Here is a 21,510-nt window from a genome sequence, read left to right as displayed (position 1 = left end):
AATAAAGGTGGGGTGGGAAAATTCTTAAAAAAGAGTAGATTTTTTACTTTTCCCTTAAATCCCAAAATGGTAGATTGTTTGGTTGCTTGAGGTGGAAAAATGAATCCAAAATTGAATTACAAAAGATGTGAATCCTTTTTTGCTTGGATAATCTATTGCCAATGGTTTACAAATACTTAAATTCAAAATTTAGATAAATTTTTTTATGTGGATAGGCCCAACTAAAATTAATAGCCATTTTGCTAGCCAACATATGCACATTTGTTTCCTTTTTCAAGCAATTTGCAAATAATCAGATGTTGAAACATCTTAACTATTTCATTATCCTTTATGAATCAGCTATGGAGGAAGGGGGAGTTTGTAATTTATGTTCTCATCTACCGTTCTCTTGACTTTCATTTTTTTTCATATCTATCTTTAAAACTTGAAAACATCAAAAGGGAAAAGAGAGAGAAGAAAAAACCCCAAATTATAAACATTTTCATTATAGTAAGGAAATTTATATACGGCGTGTCCATCGTGGCATTACATGGATTTTAATTATTTAGTGACCAATCATAATTTTGGTATGTAAAATTGATAGGGCCTTCATCGCTTAAAAGATGCATTAGAAGACCAGCTTTACTTGGATCCATATAATTGACGATCCATTTGAGGATATCTTTGTCAGACCCAAAATCAGCGCTAAACCTGCAACACAAAATTCAACTAATAAACTCAAAAACAAAATCTAATAAGTAAATCTATTTGTTTAATGTTAAAAAAAAAAGCCTACAAATTATAGCTTACCAGTTAAGGATTCTTGAGAAATGGACAGTTCTCGAGTTCAAATCCACCTCGATTGCATTCCCATGGAAAAAATCCCTCGTAGCACTTCTTAGTTCCATTTCAACCCCTTGGGGGGTGAAAACCCGAACTCTAGGGCTTGACTTGGTTGCATTACAAAGTCCAAAGTGAATCAATGGATTAAACTTGGAAAGAGCCAGCTGCAATATTTATTTGTTTTGGGTTAATTTAGATACCATTGTCATGCAAAGAAGTGTTGCATTACATGTTTTTCTCTTTCTTTCATGTTTATGATAGGGGTGCAAATTTGGCCCTGACGACTCTAATCTGTTCTAACCCTGAAGGCAGATGAGGGTCAAAATATTCTAGTCCTGACTAAGGTCAAGGGCAAGCATGGGATTACTCTTTGTCCCGCTAAGCCTATCTAGACCCATTCCTGATTTTTTGCCTTGACCCCTGCCCTTGTTCTGGCCCTTATTCTAGCCTTAATTTTGTCTTTCATGTTTGATCTTATTGAATTAGGAACATAGACAAAGATAGGGTCAATCGGAGTCAGGCAAAGTATAAGGCCAATCAGGGCCAATGCCAAGTATAGAACCGATCAAAATCAGAGACAAGCTCAATCAGGGCCAAATATAGAGTCAATCAGGATTAAGGTTAAGGATAGGGCTAATCAGAGCTAAGGACAAAGTCAATTAGGGCCAAGGACAGGGACCAATCAGGGCAGGAATGAGCTTGGTTTGGTCCTGTAGGGTTTAGGGTCAGAGACAATAATCATTAGCCCTGAATTAGGGTCAAGGCGAGAATGTGCTTAGATTATATTATATAAGACCAGGGTTGAAATTGCAAAAGCTTGGTCTAACCCAACTTTGTTGCAGCCCTAATTTATGATATGTCAAGTATTAAACACTCAGTGCCTTAAATAAGGACGCAATACTGCTAGTATATCTGCAATTGCAGCTCTTAATGGGCAGCCCATTTGCTTAGACAGGGCTAGTAGCAATTTGCTAATAAACCTTCTTATTATTATTTCTTGTTTGGGTTTTGTTGGTTTTTCATTTTAGCAGATTTTCTTGTAAAAGGGGCTCTCAAGTTCTCTTATCTCGATCTATTGATGCAGAATTTAGATGCGAAGGAAGACACATATATTTTACCTGTAAACGCTTATCTCCAGCTCCAAAGGGTTTGATCAAGTTGTATGGTGGTCTCCGATTACCTCTGAGGATACCATTTGTAATGGTTGAGAGAGAGTAAAGGTAGCCACCTATTATATAGTGGAAGTCAGCAAATAAAGCTTTTCTGTCAACAATTCCTTCTGGACAACCTACCCTAATCACAGCATGGATTGCCATAGCATTGTGTAGGTTCAAGAAGAAGGCCAGCTTCTCTTCTTCTGAGAGCACTAAAAGGTTCAGACGTTGAAGATCTTGCGTGAGAATTACATATCTACATTCATGAAAAACATATAAGGACATAAATATCCAAGGGTTAAAGCTAGGTGTTGTCTGACGTGGTGGCGCATGTGTACCCATTGCCTGTAGATATCATTAAATCTCAATCACTCAAAAAAACCAATTTTTTCTTAAAGTGAAACGAATCATGTTTTGAGTGGATGAGATTTAATAGAATATATGTGGTGTATATCTAAGGTGGGCATCACAGGCACTATCACATCAGATGCACTACGTAAGCACAATCTCTTTCATGATATGTGCAAGGAATTCGGAAACTTACCTCCGGAATTCCTCGCTGTTGCTGATGCCCAGGTAATCAACATGGCTTCTGTCTTCAGAGGCATAAGATTCAAGAATGGCAGCCATGATCTTGGTTAGTCTTTGGCTCACAAGAGCTGCTGGCTTTGGCTCGCTGTCATTTGTTGATCCTCTGAAATTGAAGCATTTTGGAATGAAAGGCTCATGTTCTAAGAAACGGTAGAAATGGTTGCCATCTTCAAAATCATTTTCCCTGCACATAAGATTGAAAGAACGAGGGAAAAAATGAGAAAACTTTAGTGAAAACATCAGTTGGGTCCATCAGAATGGGCTTGTTGAATGATTTCTTACCCAAATACATGATGGATGAAGTGCCTTCTTGCGAGCTCCTTCCCTATCTCCACAGCCTAATTTCAACAGAAAAAACCTCTTAAATCTATTAGCAAATGAATTAACTCTTCTTAATGAAGAGGTTAGTGTTAAATTCATCCTCGTGGTATATTTAAATTACACAAAAAAAAGTTACTATAAGGATGAAGTTGAAAGATTTTGCTAGACTAACACACTGTGGTACATGATGGTGCATGTGGTGCCGAACATTAGATGGTCGTCGTTATTATTCATTAAACCTCAGCCACTCAAAATATCATGTCATATATAATCAACTTAAGTGAAAAAAACTGGTTTTACTTTGGACGAAACAAATGAACCTAGAAGAAATCATATTCTTCAATTCCTAAAATTTCTATTCTCTTTCTCCAATTAAATTTGCACAAACCCATCAAAAGTTTGAATTCATATAATTCAAAGCTCCTCATAAATCAAGATCATGAGTTTGAGACAATGTTTGAGAGTCATGCATAAAGTATTCGTCCCATTTAATTGCCATTTACCGACATCCTTTTTCTTTTCTTTTTTTCTTTTCTCTTAATGATCAAATCATAGAAGTTTCGGAAATTGCTGACCGTCAAGTCAGATCCGAAATCTCAACCGTTGAATTTCAATGGTTGAGATCAAAATTTCAACCTGACAGCCCACAGTGTGTGATTTGATGTGCGTAGGACCCAAACAAGACTTGAAAATCCCATTTCTTTTCATTTTTTCAATTAGAACTAAGATTTATCAGAACCACCTTACGAGCATTTTGACTACAATATAAGATGAAGCGTCACCCTTAATTTGGAAGAAATCAAAACTCTAATGGACTTTTGCCAACCCTGGAGGTTAGGAATATATTTCTTTTCTATCTACCCAAACACAACCGTTGATCATATTTTTCTTGAGTTTCTCATTTTTATCATAGGATCTAAATTTAAAACATACTTATGATGCGATCGGAGAATCTAATCTAACGTGTGATCGGAGATTCTAATCTAACGTGAATAAAAACATATGAGAAGATAATATATTATATACGGAACATACCTTTTTCCTTCCACAATCGAGTTGAAGCACAAGCAATCCAACCATCTCGCTCCCACAGAAACAGTTCTTGACGAGTTTCATCTTCATCAACCGATCCTGAATCGGTAACTTCTGCCTTAAAACCCTAACGGTCGAAAGCATCTCGTCCGTCCGTTCCTCATCTGGATCATCAAATCCATAAACCGGCGGCTCCGGTGCATTTTCCGGACACTTTTTCACCGTCACCTCCTTCAATCTCTGCTCGAACTCACCACTGTTCCTCAACGCATTCAAAACCACCAAACCACCAATTAGCTTCTCATTGAAGAAAATCTGAGGCACATGAGAACTTCCAGTTCTCTCGATCAATTCCTTCTCTCTGGTAGGGTAAACATCGACATTGATTTCAACGAATTTCAATCTTTTCTCTCTGAAGAACGATCGAACTGCCGAACAATCTCTGCAATTCGATCTGGAAAAGAAACTAATTCGACCTTTAAAGTTGTTCTCGTCTTTCATTTGAACAATCACCTTTACTCCTGGAAGATGGATTTCAGTAAAAGAAGAATCATTCAAGTGAGCTTTTCGATTTTCTACATCCTTCATAGATGACAAACGATTTAAAATTGCGTTGCTCCCATCTCGAATGTATTTGGAAATATTTCCCGAAACAGACTGTGATCTCTGCATTTGATTAAACTCATCGCGTGATTTCATCAATCCTACAGGACGTTCTGGCTGCGGAAGATTCGAGTGAGGTCGAAGAAGTTGAGAATCTCCATTAAGATTAATGGCTTCATTTGCATCAGAAAAATCATGACCTCCACCTAGTGTCTCTGGTCCGTCTGCTTCGTCTCTCATAGATGAATCCAAATTCGAATTGCTTCTGTCTTCTTCCACCAAAATCTCTCTTTTTTCGATTTCAATTTCAGACATATCGTCATCAGTATGATTTCCATGTAACGGTTGATCACCACTTTCGGTGTTTCCATCTTTGAGATTTTCGTCGGAAGAGACACAGTTCGCGTGATTTCCATCACAATTTCTTGCTTCTTCTCCGTTAGTCTGAGCTGATAACTCCATTAATGACCTAGAATCGATCACGATTCCGATTTTAGAAGAAGGCCATGAAAGCAAAGAAGGCAAGACGAGAGCTTTTGGGAACACAGAGAGAGAGAGGAGACGAGAGAGAAAAATCAGGAAGATTTGATAAATAAACGGAGCCAGAGAATGAAAAACTGAGAAGAAAAGGTCAAAGACATAAATGAATTGCTCAGTCAACCTTCCTTTGATAACTAATTTTCCCCTAAATTTACCAAATTAAAAAAAGTAATACTAAATTACTATAATAATAATAATAATTTCCCCCTAAACGATAAAAGTGTCGTAATTAACGAGAGATTCCAATTTTCAGAAAGATTCTGAAATGGTTTATTCATTGAGGGAGTTCTATGCAAATAATAGATATTCTGGTAACTCGGATGGAATCGGTTGACTCAGAGAAGATATTCAAAAAAAAAAAAAAATCTTGACAAATTGATTCCAAACCAAATGTTTAGATGGTAACAATCATTTTTTTACGACAATTTTTTATTGATTTAAATCTTATAAGGCTAACAGATGAGATTGGCTTGGGGCTTGATGGTGTGGATAAGGACGTGACGCAAATAAAGTTGCCGATTGAATGTCTAAAAGACATTTAATTATGAGTGTTCTTTGATGTTTATTCAAAATGTTCCATCAGCTTTGGAGGAAATTCTCATAGTGAATCGTATTTCTTGTCGTTCTTAGTGCTCTTCTTGGATCATTGACCCCGTTTAGTGTAACAAAAAAAAGAGAAAAAACTACTTTGACACTTGGATTGACGACATGTCCGTGTTACGATATTTAACTAAATTAAAGCATGCTAGGTTAGTTTCATATCAATATTTTGAGAATAGACTTGTTGCTTTTGGGAGCTTAACCAGTGGTGGTGGTGTTGACAACAATTGAGGCTGCAAGATAATTGTGGTATTGGTAATGGTTGTGCTTTTACTTATATCAAATCATGCCTAATAAGTATCATTATTGAAAGGAGCAAGCGTAGCTTGTGCTTCACAAATTCCTTGGCTAAAGAACATGTAGTAGTCATTGATGCTACATTTATGACCCACTTGATGTATTTCTTATAGCATTAAAAGATAATCCACTGGGCATATTGTATGTGCCAATTGTCACTTAGCTAATAAGCTCGTGGATATTGAGGTTTCACAAGCCGTACTTCCTGATACTATATCTGAAGCAGTTGTTCGAATCCTTTATGATACGCAACTGAAACAAGTTCTTGTTAATAGTAAAAATGAGGCTTTGAATGTAGGGACTGTTCATATTTTACCCGGGGGATTCAATTTCTCTTTCTAGAGTTATCGACCTACTAGAAAAAATATTCTTGTGATAGGTCATGTTCGTGTTGACTGCTTCTGGGTTAGTCATCATCAATCCCGTCATAAGGTTCGACAATCATAAGCCCGGGAGAGGGGGAAAAAAGATGTAGAGTGACGGAAATTCAAACCTATAACTTTTTTGTTCTTGTTACCCCTATACAGGAAAGCTGCCACACATCATTGTAGCAACACATTTTCAGGCTTAAAGCATAACTTGAACCATCACGAGCTCTAACTACTAGTATTTAGTATTGAAAAGCAGATCTAGACCAAACGATGAATCATTAGTAGCATGTTTTCATTGTAGAATGGTATCAGTGTTTAAATCATTTTGCCCAAAAAGAAATTTGAATCATTATCAGATCCTCGTGGAAGAATAATGGTTGTCATTATGGCTTTAGTGGGTTTTAACTGAGATAATAGAGAAGTTACAGTCAGATTTTAGATTTCCATTTTCCATTTTCTCACATTTTCAACTTTTGCAATCAAGTATTCATGTAGACCACACAAATGCTCAGAAGTTGGATGATGATAATCCACTCGCTCATTTAGAATTTAACTAGTTTTTAACTCTTTTATTTCTGCTCTGGAGTTGAATATATTCAAGAAAAACTATTACTATGTGAAAAGGAGGGGCTCCACTTGAGTGCTGCGCAGCACTGTACTGCAAACGGTCCGTTTCTCAAAAGTGTGTTCTTTGCTGTAGGTGTTGTACATTAATTGCGTAGCACCCAAACAATTTACGTGAAAAGAGATTATAATAGAGCTGTCTCACCATTTTTAAAAAAATCATTAGAAAACTTTCACCCAAACTCCCAACTTCCATCATAAATATTGAAAACTGTTCATTAATTTAGTTCTACATCGAATATGTCAGTATGGGTCAATCTTCAAAGCCAAGTATAATGATAGTGTAACTCTCTCTTCTTTAAAACACTATTGTAGAAACCCAAAACTTGCTTTTAACACTAATTAGAATGCATATACAACACATATATATTTCAAAAAAAGTCAATTTCATTAAGCCAAGCCATTCAATATCATAATAAACTCGGAGAAATTGCTTATGAAAGATAATAAATATTCAAAACAGGTACAGGAGTTAAATACACACATATGACATGTCCTACCAAACAAACACCCATGATCATCCTTTTTTCATGTACCTAACTAACTAGGCTATTGAGCTTTTTTATCAAACACAATTTTATATATGTAGTTTAGATATATAAGATGCAACAGACATGCAAGTGCTGAGTCAAGATCCTCCATTAAAAAGGAAAATTTTCGACTCAGATGGTTGGATGTTAATTTGACACGTTTCTAATCTAAAAACAAAACCCTTTTTGTCAAAAAATGTCGAAAATGGAGAAATTCAAATATTTTCTCTCCTCTCCTCAAAATGAAGATTTTGTTCTAAGATTAGACTCATGTTAAACATCCAACTACGTGAATAGAAATTTTTTTGTTATTTCTTATGATTTTTAGGTAATTTTTCTCACGATTCTATCGCAGAATCTTTAAGGTCAACGGACAATCTTATCAATTCTGTCCCAATGATTCAAGCATCAAAAGACAATGTTCCAAATATGGTTAAGGAGGAGAATCTACATATAATAATTTATGGAAAATCATTCAAATTAAAAAAACATTTTATAGCAAAATCTTCAAGATCAATGAATAATCTTATAAATTATATCCCAATGATTCAAGCCTCAAAAGATAACATGCCAAAATGTGGTTAGAGAAAAATATATGCAAGAAAGACTCTCTAGAAATAATTTAAATTATGAAGGGATTCTATAATGGAATCTTCAAGGTCAACTAAGGGGATAATTTTTATAATTATGTTCAAATGATTTAGGCCACAGAAGGTAACATGTTAAATGTGGCGAAGAAGAAGAATTTATAGGAAATAATTCAAATTTATCAAATTAAGCTAGATATCAAATTTCGGCCCAAAATGACTTAAAATACCTCCTGAAATGGGGGGTCGAAATCTGACTATAATTTGCCAAAATTTCGTCTGTTGGTTGGGTGGGTTCGCAAAGGGTGAACTAATGAAATTCGCCGAAATTTCACACTATGCTGAAGAGAGAAGTTAGATTTTCTAGAAAGATATTACATGAGTCAAACCTAAGGTTCTTTTTTGTTTAAAATTCAAACCAGACCAAATAATTCAGTTCTTTGGGTCTTCCTTCCGGTCCAATTTAAAAAACTGCAACCGTATACGTCTCCGTCAGGCGGAAGGAAAGAAAGTTTTAGCAAATTGGACCGGGAATTCAAAGAGAGACTCGTTTTGGTCTAAGACGTTTGGAGACCGATCGAGTTTGGAAAGTGGGACCCGGTTGACAACAATCCACACGGCAGCTGACGTGGCATCTTCATCAATCTCTTAATTAGCGGAACTGGTCGCTACAAAGAAGGCGCCGTGACGTGTGTTTGGATTTTGGAATTTGTTTTGTAGTTATTAGAAATTGCCGACCTTTGTTCGTAATTAATTTCAATAGAATGAGAGGACGGCTTTTGGTTAATTTAGCACGACTCGGCCACTGACTCAGTATCAAATAAGGAATCTCTATTTTTGGGTAAAGAAATCAAACAAGGAATCTGGAAATTTGGAATTGCCGAAATTTTTTTCTTCCTCCTGTCATGGGGTATCTCTTATGTTATTCTTTGATTACCATACGTGGCATCATAGAATTCCAACAATTGTATTTACCATGGTCGAGAGATTACAGTCATTGAAAATCTAAAACGTCGCAGGTTGTGTCACGCAGGAGATGCTCGTTTAGTGACAAACAAAAGTTCTAAATTGATTGGTTGTAATTTCACAAACTTCTAGGACCACCTAAGCTTTATAGTGTTCTAAAAGTCTGGTGATTTTCCACTTTGGGGCCACACGGAAATGTTTTGTCAATTCTTACATAGACGTGTTGGTAGGTGATAAAGTAAACAAAGGCTGACTTTCGTTCTTCTAACACTAAAAGGTCCATTGTTAAGTAAAGAACAATTTTCCAACCGAGAAACATATAAAAATAATTCTAATAACAACACAGAGTTGTTTAATTAATAAAATCAACATTTCTTAGTAAAAAGGTCATGAATTTGACTCTTGCTGATGGCATATATAATATCTCATTCGGTAGATACAAAATGTGCTTTGTACCAAAAAAAGAAACTCTTATATGTAGATCTCTCAAATGGGCCAATCCTAAAGAGCCTCGCCAAGCTATTGAAGCCCATTTAGAAATTATGTGGACCTTATAATGTAAATTACACAACCCTTACACCACTATGGATGTAACTCATGTTTGAAATTAAATTTATAATTTAAGTGGGCTCTGGGTTTTGGGTGGGCTGGATGGTAGCTAAGCCCATCCTTACCTCTTCTACCTGACCTTGATCAGCTCTGGCACAACCAAGGAGAAATAGTTCAAATGGTTCTTGGGCTTCCAATTTGATAAAGAAATGAGAGACAAAGAAGCATTAGAATCAAACATAAAAAATCCACTCTCTTTGATAATGTTGAGTATGGTTAATGCTTCACATTGTATTGCCGACGGACATGGGGGTTCCCCATAGCCCATAGAGAGTCCATATTTCTATGGGACTGAGAGTTTCTTTATAGTTTGGACTTGGGTCCATGAATAGCTATGGCTTAGGGTTTTAAGCGCTTATATTTTCTTGTAATCGAACTTTGAATATAGTGAAAAATCTAATGCTGAACGTAGCCTCACATTGAGGTGAACGAGGGTAAAATCCGTATCTCTTTTTCTTTCTTTGTTCTTTATCCGATTGTGTGTGTGATTGATCGCTTTAATCCCAACAAATGATGGTAAAAAGAACACTAATTCATTTTGAATTTAGATTTACTATCTGCATGGGTATATCCTCGATAAAACCTGGGTTTATAGCCCCAAATGAATGTGATGGAGTTTCGGTCCTGTGTAATTAATGCAGCATTGAGCTACGTACAGTAAAGATGGAATGGATCGTTGAGGGTAAAATCTCATCCACCCGATTTACATTTTTCTTTTTTCTGGATACAGTAAATATGTTGAATATTTACTTTATTTGGATACAGACACCCTTAAACAAATACAAATGCAAGATTCAGGTGGTTTGTACAAACCACCTGTGGTGAGCAAGTAGACTTGTAAATGGATACCTGAATCTCGCATTCGTATTTGTTTAAGGGTGTCTGTATCCAAATAAAGTATTCAACATATTTTTCCTTTTAAAATGATGATAATCGGATTCTGAAACCGGTAATCACTAACCATATAATTGGATATTGGAAATTATCCGGTTAGAGTAAAGTATTAAACACTTTTCTTTAAAAAATGGCTGATAATTTGATTTGGAATATAGGTTGAATTAGGAGGTGGCGGTGATTCCATGTTAACGATTCTCATTGTATTCAATTAATGAAAGACTACAGGTGTTATATAGGAAATACAATGTAATCTCTAAGTATATGTAATACACAATGGAGTAATACCCTTTATAATAAGAGGTAATCACTAAGATACCCTTGGAGTACCAACCCAGATATGAAGGAGAATCAGATCTATTGACTTTTCTCTGCGTTTTTTTTTGTTTCCTTATGACTTCCCCGTTTGTCCTTTATACAACAAGAGTGCCATTTCATCTATTTATATCTAAATTGTTTACCATCGAATCAAAATCACATTTCGTAATCCTAGATTTCAACTAGTTCATCATGGTTATGCGGGGGGGGGGGGGGGTTTGGTGGGTTTGGGGGGGGGGTTTTTTTTTTTTTTTTGGGGGGGGGGGAGGGGGGGGGGGGGGGGGGGGGGGGGGGGGGGGGGGGGGGGGGGGGGGGGGGGGGGGGGGGGGGGGGGAAAACACACGGGGGGGGGGAGGGCAAACCACGCCCCAGGGGGGGGGGGGGGGGGCCCCCCCACCACCCCCCCCCCCCCCCCCCGGGGCGGCCCTCGCGGGACCCCGCCCCAACGTTCACCTGATGCTTCTTGTTCTAGCAGCTCAAACCATCGTTGAATGTTTTATTTGGCGACGGTTTTTGTAAACCGTTAGTGAATGTTTTATTTGGTGACGGGGTATTTGGCAACAATTTCTCGTAAACCGTCCAGAAAAATGAATATATGGTGACGAATACAAGAAAAAGCGAAGTCAAACAGCCATTTTCTTGTAGTGAATCCATGAGCACCACCAATGCTAATCAGAGACTATTCTTATGTTTTTGCATCTAATGAAACTCATCAATTGTTTTTTTGGTAAACAACACTTCATTCAGAAAACTAAAAAAAGTACAAACACACTTGCATGAGTACACAAGATTCGAAACGAATCAAGGAGCGGAAAAAGACCACACTGTCATACATGCAATAGACAGGGTCAGCCAGGATAAGAGTTGGGTCAAACCCAAAATGGATCACGTCCACAAAACCCTTAGAACAAAGATGAAACTCATCAATTGTAAGGCACTTTTTGTGTCCATCTCTAGTGTTGCTGTTGTTGAATAAATAAGTTGGTGGCAGCACTACCATTTTTGATATTTCTTCAATATGCAAAATTTAGTTTAGTTTTGGCTACATTTTCAAAAACAGTGTAATGATATTCAATCTTTGGGAATTTTGGGACAAGAGGTATTCCTTCGTCCACCTCTACAATGTAAATGATGTGATTCTAAAGGTAAGGGAGTTCATAATTGTTGAATCTCAAAATATCACATATCGCCTTCCAATAGTTGCACGAGAAGCACCCACATCAGCAAATTGTTGAGAATCTAATCAATCGTCGTCTAGATTATATCGTGTTAAGAATCCAAAAAAAGATTCTTCCGCATGAGCAAACAAAGAAAGATCACCAAAGTTGAATCAAAATTTTAGAGAATCTAACCAAGAGTTGGCTAGATTTTATAACGTTAAAAATTTAAATAAATATTTGATACTTGTATGTGAGTTATGACAAATTTGAAAAAAAATCACAGTGCACAACAGTGCACTTATATGCCAAACAGAAGGCTGTGATTAAAGATTTTATTTTGAATTAAAAAAGGTCCTCAAATACTCTTTTAATTTTTATGTTTCCTCAGCTATAACTATATAAGTGCACTGTATAAGGACATTTCCTTCTTTTCTCTCTCTTTCTTTGCTCTCCCATTTTTTATTCTTTGGCAACATAAAATTGTTTAAATATAGAGTGAGGTTTTTGCCTCTAGTCTTAAGAAAATTCAAAAATTACTAGTTGATTACTTGTAGAGAATTGAAGTCTAAAAATTGATCCTGATGATTCTTGTTGATTTTTCTAAATGACAAAACTATTATCTATGAGAAAAACTTACAAGTCTCAAATAACATAGAAGATCAATGTCTCATAGTATAAAATCAGATTTCCCAAATCTCGACTACAAGCATACACTTTAATAAAAGCCAAGAGAAAGAACGAGATTAGTGTTGATCAACCAACCCTAATGCCCTTCTCTTTATCTATCTTTATAGCCCACAACCTTATAAGATTGCGACGATTCTTAATTGTAGTTTCTTTATAAGGACGTATGCTATTAGTGGCCGTGCACATAGCTATCACTCTGGGTCTATCTCACTTTCCCATTATTGAAATGACTCTATTACCCTTTTGAAAGTAGACAAAAGATGGTGACAACTTGAAAATTTTGCCATGTATATGATATTTCAACATTTCCATGGGGACAATATAATATTTTCACACATCCATGTCTAGAAAAACCCAAGTCTCACAATCTACTTCACCTTTGCAACATTAGCATTAAGCATTTAGCAAGAGAGGCCCACCACATTATAACTCATTTTAACAAATCGAATCCTCTCTATCTACCAAATTGAATTTTCGAAAATGACAAGCTCCCTGGATTTGGCTTTCTTATATGGCATCAAATAGCTTACCAAGAACACCACAGTTGCTCAAATCAAGTCATCTAATTTGAAAAGCACTCAATGGTGGGTGACACTTAGATTTTCAATCATGTTTTTGTTGTACTTAGTGCTTCACCATTGAAGGCCAAATGGGTACCCAAAAAGTAAAATCTTCTCATAATCTAAGCCCACATTTTATGGTCACCATTACCCTAGTGTTGTGATTATGATCTTGGGGAAGAAAATGGTTTAAAATTGCTTCTCCACCAAGTGTTACAACTTACAAGTGGATAGTCCATTAATGTGGAGCAACAAATTATGGTATAAGTGGATCCAACCATGAAACAAAAAGTCTCATATAATCATAGAATGTGATGATAAGGTTCTTGAAGTCATGGGCCAATGGGCCCACCACCACAATATAAATCCATTTTATATACTTGCTAAATGGAAAATGATGACTCCACACATGGGTGGTTAATCAAATTATATCAGTTCCACAATCTTGAAAATTAAAAACGCTTTTAAAAAGAAAACCAAAATGAAAAAAAAAAAAATCTCAACAAGTCTAGATCTAACGATAATGAAATCACATGGAAAGATGGTCAAATACTATCTGGTATTTTGAATATAGAAAGAAAATCATAAAGGTTTCTCTAAAAAAAAAATATTGATATTTTACTCATACAAAGACTATCAGACGGGTCTTTCAAAGTAAATTTCAAAAAATCATGGGGGCACAGCTCCATTGCCCTGGAGTAGCCCCTGAATCTTGAGATTTTTTCTCTTATCGTAGAAAGATTTGAATTCTTGACCTCATACTATGAGACGTTAACTTTTATCAATTGGGTCAATCTATTGAGATTTGTAGTCTGAACTTTCCTTATCAACTTTATTAGTCAATGGATCTGATTTTGATTCATGCATGTTTTAAGGTGCATGGATTCAAAGTTCCTAGCATGGATTTAGAATAAACTTTACCTAAATTGAAACATTGAGAAGTCAAACCTTTCTTAATCCAAGCAATTTGGCAACTTCTACAAGAACAGCATAGGTTGAAAAGGTTCAAGTCAAACATGAGATCTGCTTAGATGCTCATTGCTTCAAGAGTTCAGATGCATTCTCAGTTGAAGGATCCCCAATTCCCAGTTGGTAACCTTGAAAAGTACAAGCATAGGAAAGAGAAAGATCCAAGGGGATGATCTTATTTTCTCAAGTTCATGATCCAAAACTAGAGATCTGGCTTTGTTTCTACTCCAACTGTTTATTCAGTTTTTTATTTTTTTTTTATTTCGTTTTAAATATTCAACCGCAATTTGGTCGATTCATGCCAATGATCCATGCAAGAAAGCAAGAAAGCAATAATGGCAAATGGTCAAACTTCTCCATGATTATGAGTGATTATTTTCACAGAAAAGAAAATTATGAGTGGTTTTGGGTCAACATCTCATGTTTACTCCTAATCACAAATTTGACTATTTTCTACAGAATGCATCCACCAAAGATTTCAGGTGGATCATCTAGCACGGCGGCCCAGCGTATCTGTCTCTCTCTTCTCTCTCTCTTCACGCTGAGAAATGGGTTAAGTAGAGATTGCTCAACCAAAGCTTTGAAGTCCCAAAAACGGTTAGAAGTCAAAGAAAAACCCTTTTCCCTATTTGTCTGTATTTTCTTGTCAATCTTTCTGACGGATAAATTTGTCTTCAGTTTGATTTTCCAATCTATTCTTCTTTGTTTCGGTGGTTTATTCTTCTGATTCTGCAGCAAATTGAAAAATAATAGGACCCAAAGAGCTCGAATGGGTTTCAAAGGGAATGGGTTCTGCTTCTGAGAAAGGTGCCCAGTTAATTTATTCCTCTCAAAAGGGTTTCTTGAGGGGCAACTTCAGAAATGGGTACTGGAGACTTCTGGGTTGTTACTGTTTTGCTTAGCTTCTTCTTCCATGTTTTGGTCTTGAGTTCTCAGAACGTGACTTGCAATTCTAAGGACCTCAAAGCATTGGAGGATTTCTTGAAGGGTTTGGAATCAGGGATTAGTGGGTGGAGAAGTGATGTTTCTTCTGATTGTTGTAGTTGGACTGGCGTCAAGTGTTCTTCTTCAGCTGTGGGAGTGAAGAATTCTACAGATTCGAGCAAAAGGGTAGTTGGATTGGAGCTTGGTAGGAAAAAATTGAAAGGGAATTTGTCTGAATCCTTGGTTGGTCTGGATCAGCTGAGGTTCCTGAATCTCTCTCACAATGTCTTAAGAGGTACTGTTCCTTCTAATCTGTTTCATTTACAGAACTTGCAAGTCCTTGACTTAAGCTATAATTATTTCTCTGGCGAGCTCCCTGTTGAGAGTGATCTACCCGCTCTTGAGTATCTTGACATTTCAGAGAATCTGTTTGAGGGTGCCATTAACACTGATATCTGTATTAACTCAACCCAAATTCGAGTTCTTAATCTCTCCATGAATTACTTTGTTGGGAAGTTTCCCCTTCAGTTTGGAAATTGTAGTTCGTTAGAACATCTTTGTCTCAACTCAAATTATCTCTCCGGAAGTTTGCCTGAGGATTTATATTTGCCAGCAAAGTTGCAGAAATTGTCTCTTCAGGATAACTGGCTTTATGGGTCTTTGAGTATGATTGGTAACTTAACAAAACTCATCGATTTGGATATCTCCTTTAACAACTTCTCTGGAAAAATCCCGGATGTTTTCAATCACCTTCCAAAACTCAAGCGCTTTTTAGCCCATTCTAATGAATTTGTTGGTGGTTTACCGATTTCCTTGTCAAATTCTTCAACCCTTGTCTCGCTTAATCTGAGGAACAATTCTTTAGGTGGCTTATTCAACCTTAATTGCTCAGCCATGAATTCTCTCACCTCCCTAGATATTGGTTCTAACGAGTTCTATGGTCCCATTCTTGACATTCTCTCCTCATGTAAAGAATTAAGAACTATAAATCTCGCCCGGAACTATATTGACAGCCAAATCCCTGAGAGCTTCAAGAACCTCCGCCTACTTTCTTCCCTTTCACTCTCAAATACCAGTCTCCATAATCTTTCAGCTGCTTTTGGGATTCTCCAACAATTCAGGAATCTAACAACTCTGGTTCTTACATTAAATTTCCATGAGGAAGAAATGCCTTCAGATACAAGCTTCCATTTCCATGACCTGAACACCCTCATTATTCCAAACTGTGGTCTGAGAGGTTCGATTCCGACATGGTTGAGTAACTGCACCAAATTACAGCTTTTGGATCTCTCTTGGAACCGGTTGAGTGGAAACATTCCAAACTGGATTGGTGAGATGAGGTTTCTCTTTTATTTGGACTTGTCAAACAACTCTCTTTCTGGAGTAATCCCTAAAAGTTTGACTTCACTGGAGAGCCTTGTCAACTGCAGTATCTTGTTTGAGGAGCCCTTACCTGACTTTCCATTTTTCATGAAACGGAACCAGACAGGAAGACCATTACAGTACAATCGGATTGGTAGCTTTCCTCCTTCCTTGGACCTGAGCAATAACATGCTCACCGGACCAATTTGGCCGGACTTTGGAAACCTGGCAAAACTCATTGTTCTGGATCTAAACAAGAACTTTCTGTTTGGAGAAATTCCTAGTGAGTTATCGATGATGAAAAATTTGGAGATTTTGGATTTGTCACATAATAATCTGTCAGGCACCATACCTGATTCCTTAGTAAATCTCAGCTTTCTTTCGAAGTTCAGTGTTGCTTACAATCAGCTATCTGGAAAGATACCATTGGGTGGTCAGTTCCTGACCTTCCCAAATTCAAGCTTTGAAGGTAACAAGGATCTATGTGAACGCTCTAGCCCTTGTACTGCTGATCAAAATCCTTCTGAAAGAACCCCAAAACACACAAGAAACATAAGGATCATTGTTGGAATGGCCCTTGGGATTGGCTTAAGTTCAATTTTCCTTCTTGTTCTTGTAGTTTTGATGATTTCAAGGCCACGTCGTAAGACTAGGGATGACCCCAAAAATGAATGCTTTGATGCCACCAGTAAAGAGTTGGAGCAATTGGGATCAGGACTGCTTGTTCTGTTCCACACGGAGAGTAATAAAGAGCTTTCCGTTGATGACCTGTTAAGATCCACCAATAACTTTGACCAAGCAAATATTATTGGATGTGGCGGCTTTGGTCTTGTCTATGAAGGGACCCTTCCAGATGGGAAGAAGGTTGCAATCAAAAGACTCTCTGATGATGACTGTGGTCAAATGGAGAGAGAATTCTATGCTGAAGTCGAAGCACTCTCAAGAGCTCAGCATGGAAACCTTGTCCTCCTTCAAGGTTATTGCATATATGGAAATGACAGGCTATTAATTTACTCATACATGAAAAATGGGAGCCTGGACTACTGGTTGCATGAGAAGCTTGATGGAGCTTCGTCACTAGATTGGGAGACTAGGCTTCAAATAGCACAAGGGGCAGCAAGGGGATTGGCCTACTTACACCAATCATGTCAGCCACATATCCTACACCGAGATATCAAGTCAAGTAACATCCTGCTAGATGAAGACTTTGAAGCACATTTGGCTGATTTTGGACTTGCTAGACTTATTCTTCCGTATGATACTCATGTGACCACAGGCCTTGTTGGAACATTGGGCTACATCCCTCCGGAATATGGACAAGCCTCCGTGGCCACATATAAGGGCGATGTGTATAGTTTTGGGGTAGTTCTCTTGGAGCTACTTACAGGGAAGAGACCAGTGGATGTGTGCAAACCAGAAGGGCGCCGGGATTTGATCTCATGGGTGCTTCAGATGAAGAAGGAGAAGAGGGAAAGCGAAGTGTTTGATCCATTCATCTATGACAAGCAAAATCATAAGGAAATGTTACGGGCTCTTGAGATAGCGTGCCATTGCTTGGATGAATCCCCTAAACTGAGGCCTTCCACCCAGCAGATAGTTTCTTGGCTGGAGAATATTGATGTCAATGGCTGACTGGCTTGTCTAAGGGAGAAAGGTTTATATCATTATCGCATATCGGAGAGGTGTAGTCATTTCGGTTGTCTTCGACAATGACACGAGAAATTCCATGCATGCCATCTCAACTGGGCTGCCTTCTTCAGAGAGATTGTACATACTTTTCTATGTTCTTAAATTTTCAGCTTTTATCTTCTTTTCCTAACATGAGGAAGAAAGCTATGTAACAAAAGCAACACATTCAGCTTCTCAGAATATGTAAGTTTTAATCAATAAATAGTTCTACTTGTATAGGAGAGCAGATGGCATCTGTCAGGTATGTATTTAATTAGGTTTCCTGAATATTTCCTACTGATAATGTTCAATATTTATCAGAGAGCTAGAATCTCTGATTTCTTTATATATTACATTAGCTCCCCCTATCATGAACTAACTCCACAGTGCTTAGATTTGCATCACAATAGGTTTGGAATCCAGTATCTGATGTTTCTTGATTTGTAAGTATTTTCTGACTGTCAATGATGCACGGCACTTATTTTTGAATCTTTTTCTCAATAGCACAGGAAAAAACCTACAGGAAAGGTAAGTAGATGAATAGATTTTTGTACATAACCATGAATAACCTTGTTGATTGAATGCATGAATGACATCAAAACTATATCGTATTAAGATCATTGTCATTTTGAATTTGAATTCAGAGGTTTATCCTTTACGGACACTCACTTCTTCTTCTCATCTCCATTCTCACGCTTGCATCAGCTTTGCAGTATCTCTTACATAAAACTACAGGATATAGATTTGTAAGGTTTGCTTAAAAGCTTCAACTTCACTTTTTCCCCAAACTCGTTCATATTGAACTTGTCAGCTTCACTCTTGATCCATGGCATCATTTCTTTGCAGATAAAGCAGTCTTTCCAATCTTAGATTGCTCTCTATTTTTATAATGAACCCTCTGAGAAAGTCCACAGAGATCACCATTCTAGCTAACCACTCTCCAATTGTGGTGAGTTGGCAGTCATAACTATCAGGAATCTAGTGGGTGCAACCCTGTCTGTCTTGGCTGAGAAATTTAAAATGCCATTGATACGTATCCAATATAATCTTAAGAGCAAATTGCATTAGGCACCTCAAAATGGAGGCTTTAAAGCACTGACACTCCACTTTATGTTTAAAAAACACAGATACTTCCAAAAAACCACTGTTTATTTTGTTTCAATTCCAAAAAATATCTCTATCAAAATATAAAAGAAAACAAAAATAAACAATAATTTAATGATTTTTAGTGACAAATTGGACTAATATGTCCACTGAAAATCCAATTTTTAAGCGTTTGTATTTTTCAAACATGAAGTGGTGTTAGTGCTTTAAGGCCTCCATTTTGGAGTGGCAGTTCAATTTGCTCTAGTCTTGATCATGCTTCTTCAGAATTTAAGCCCTCCCAATGTACTAATTGGATTTTTTTGACTAAAGGTTAGTTTTAAAACTAATAAAAGAGCAGAATGATAATAATGTCTAAGCATAAGACAATTACAAAGCACACATGGCAGAAATGGGTGGACTCTGTTGTAATTGCAATAGCAGAGAAATCAAGTAGAATACAATGCACATGAAATAAAGCTGCCATTCAAAAACAGGGGAAGAACATTAGGTAAATGAAGACTGGTAGAATTGAAGAGCCAAAAGCCAGTATATTTTCTCAACCACCCATCTCCACCCCAGAAAATCCACTCCCTCTGTTAAGCCGGTTCTTCCTCTGATTTATTTGCTTGGGAAACAACAAAGGCCCGTGAAGCAGAAAGATCCTCTCTGAAATTCAGACTTTCTCCATCCTCAGTTCTTATTTTGCAGTAAGATTGCAGAGCTAGAGAGAGAAAGAGAATCAGCCCTGAACAGATGATTTGCAGAGCTAGAGAGAGAGAAAGAGAATCAGCCCTGAACAGATGATATCCTCTCCCTCTTAATCAACAAAGCACGAGGTAAGTATCTTTCTCCACCAATTATCAAAGCTACGACCATTACTTACCAGGCAATTGGCTGTTGACTCTTGTGCTCTCTTAAAAGGTGGTTTACCAAGAGTTTAACTTCCTGATGCTGAGTATCATTCCAGAGCAGAAAAGTAGATCAAGAACCCAGAACACAGTATTCCATTGTATCATCTATACACAAACACAATCAAGTAAAGGTTACAGTAAAGTGGGTCCTAAGAATTCACACAAATTCTGAACGAAAATATTCCTTTTTCACAAATCTACAACACTTGAAAGGAACAGAGCCCTTGTTTAGATGGTACAAGATGAGCGCAGCATTTGATATCAGTAATTGCATCTTCATTGTCAGAGGCAGCTGTGCTTTTCCAAAGCCAAGGCATCCATTAATCCCCGCTTTGTAGGTTCTCCCATTCATCAAATAATGTCTCTAACGATGTTAGCGGATGGGGTGATACTGAGTGATGCCACGCTTGGGGGGAAGCTTCCTCAAAATGTAAAGGACCAAAATAGAAGGTAGAATCTCCACCAACTGTAAACAGTTCAAGGATAAAAGGAAGTTCTTAAAGAAAAGAATTCTTTGATCTTGCTTCCAAATAAGTTAGTAAATGCATTATTATGTATTCAATCTCCCCCAAGTTACAAATGACAACTAGACATGCCACCCAGAATAAATTTTACCCAACAAAGCAATTTCAAAAAGAATGGATTGATATGACCAACAAAATATGTATTAGTTACTTTTATTTCCTAAGGCAGCAAAATAGAATATTTCCTTCAAAAGTAATAAATCTGCTCTATAGTAGACTAAACCATTAAAGAGCCAACTTTGTTTTCCTAATTTTTCCTGAAAAATATATTAACTGAAAATAAGAGCGGACAAGGCTACATTTGGAGTTCACTATAACCACGGGTCAATTGCTCTTCCAGTAACCCGACCTGATTTGAAAATTCACTATGTGGTTCAAAGGCATCTTTGCCAATATTTTGACAAATATGTGGCTTGTAACTAATTGGCCACCTGCCTACAGCATTAGAAAGTCACATTTCCTAATCTCCAACTTCCCAATGCTACTTTAACATCATTTCACATAACCAATTGTCCAGTCCAAAGACAACCAAACTTACCAGGTAGTATATGAAGTTTAGTACTGGATGATTCAAAACATCAAGATCAGCTGCCTTATTGAAAGCACTGATGCATACCTGTCACATAACATGATTGCAATCAGTTTGCAAGTTAGATACATTACAGTGGTATCAATATTCCTGTAGCCATTGATCGGTTGAAATCAAAGCATGTGAGATGGTTTCAACAATCAGAAGCAATGTGAGCAAACACCTTTGGTACAGCACTAAAAGCCACTCCCTATGATGGGTGAATCATTAG

At 37.2% G+C, this 21,510-nt stretch overlaps 2 protein-coding genes and 1 pseudogene across 2 annotated transcripts in view; 1 reads left to right on the top strand and 2 right to left on the bottom strand.

Annotated features, from left to right (window-relative positions):
- Positions 1-469: 469 nt before the first annotated feature.
- LOC149000927 (glutaredoxin-like protein) lies at positions 470-5,115 on the bottom strand. The gene is made up of 6 exons (XM_089141032.1): positions 3,924-5,115; positions 2,850-2,905; positions 2,521-2,751; positions 1,941-2,232; positions 790-986; positions 470-690 (listed from the first exon to the last, which is right to left on the bottom strand). The coding sequence occupies exons 1-6, from the start codon at positions 4,983-4,985 to the stop codon at positions 537-539; spliced, it is 1,992 nt and encodes a 663-aa protein (XP_088997158.1). The 5' UTR covers positions 4,986-5,115; the 3' UTR covers positions 470-536.
- Positions 5,116-14,308: 9,193 nt separating this feature from the next.
- On the top strand, positions 14,309-19,290 carry LOC149000926 (phytosulfokine receptor 1 pseudogene; annotated as a pseudogene).
- Positions 19,291-19,579: 289 nt separating this feature from the next.
- Positions 19,580-21,510, bottom strand: part of LOC149000925 (tobamovirus multiplication protein 3-like) — a 30,906-nt gene continuing 28,975 nt past the window's right edge. The window contains exons 10-11 of the mRNA XM_089140071.1: positions 21,249-21,326; positions 19,580-20,652 (exon numbers count right to left, since the gene is read on the bottom strand). Of these exons, the coding sequence (XP_088996197.1) occupies positions 20,560-20,652; positions 21,249-21,326 (171 nt within the window). The 3' untranslated portion in view covers positions 19,580-20,559. The remainder of the gene's footprint in view (positions 20,653-21,248; positions 21,327-21,510) is intronic.

The sequence above is a fragment of the Hakea prostrata genome, chromosome 11 (assembly GCF_041222555.1).
Source record: "Hakea prostrata isolate BN-2017 chromosome 11, UWA_Hpros_2, whole genome shotgun sequence".
In the NCBI taxonomy this organism is placed as follows: Eukaryota; Viridiplantae; Streptophyta; class Magnoliopsida; order Proteales; family Proteaceae; genus Hakea; species Hakea prostrata.
Note: the sequence above shows the minus strand (reverse complement) of the source record. Positions and strands in the feature narration are given on the sequence as shown.

Coding starts and splice junctions, on each gene's coding strand:
- LOC149000927 (XM_089141032.1), bottom strand. CDS start 4,985: ATGGAGTTATCAGCTCAGACTAACGGAGAAGAAGCAAGAAATTGTGAT. Junction 2,233..2,520: donor AACAGCGAGGAATTCCGGAG/GTAAGTTTCCGA, acceptor TCATGAATGTAG/ATATGTAATTCTCACGCAAG. Junction 691..789: donor TTCTCAAGAATCCTTAACTG/GTAAGCTATAAT, acceptor TTTGTGTTGCAG/GTTTAGCGCTGATTTTGGGT.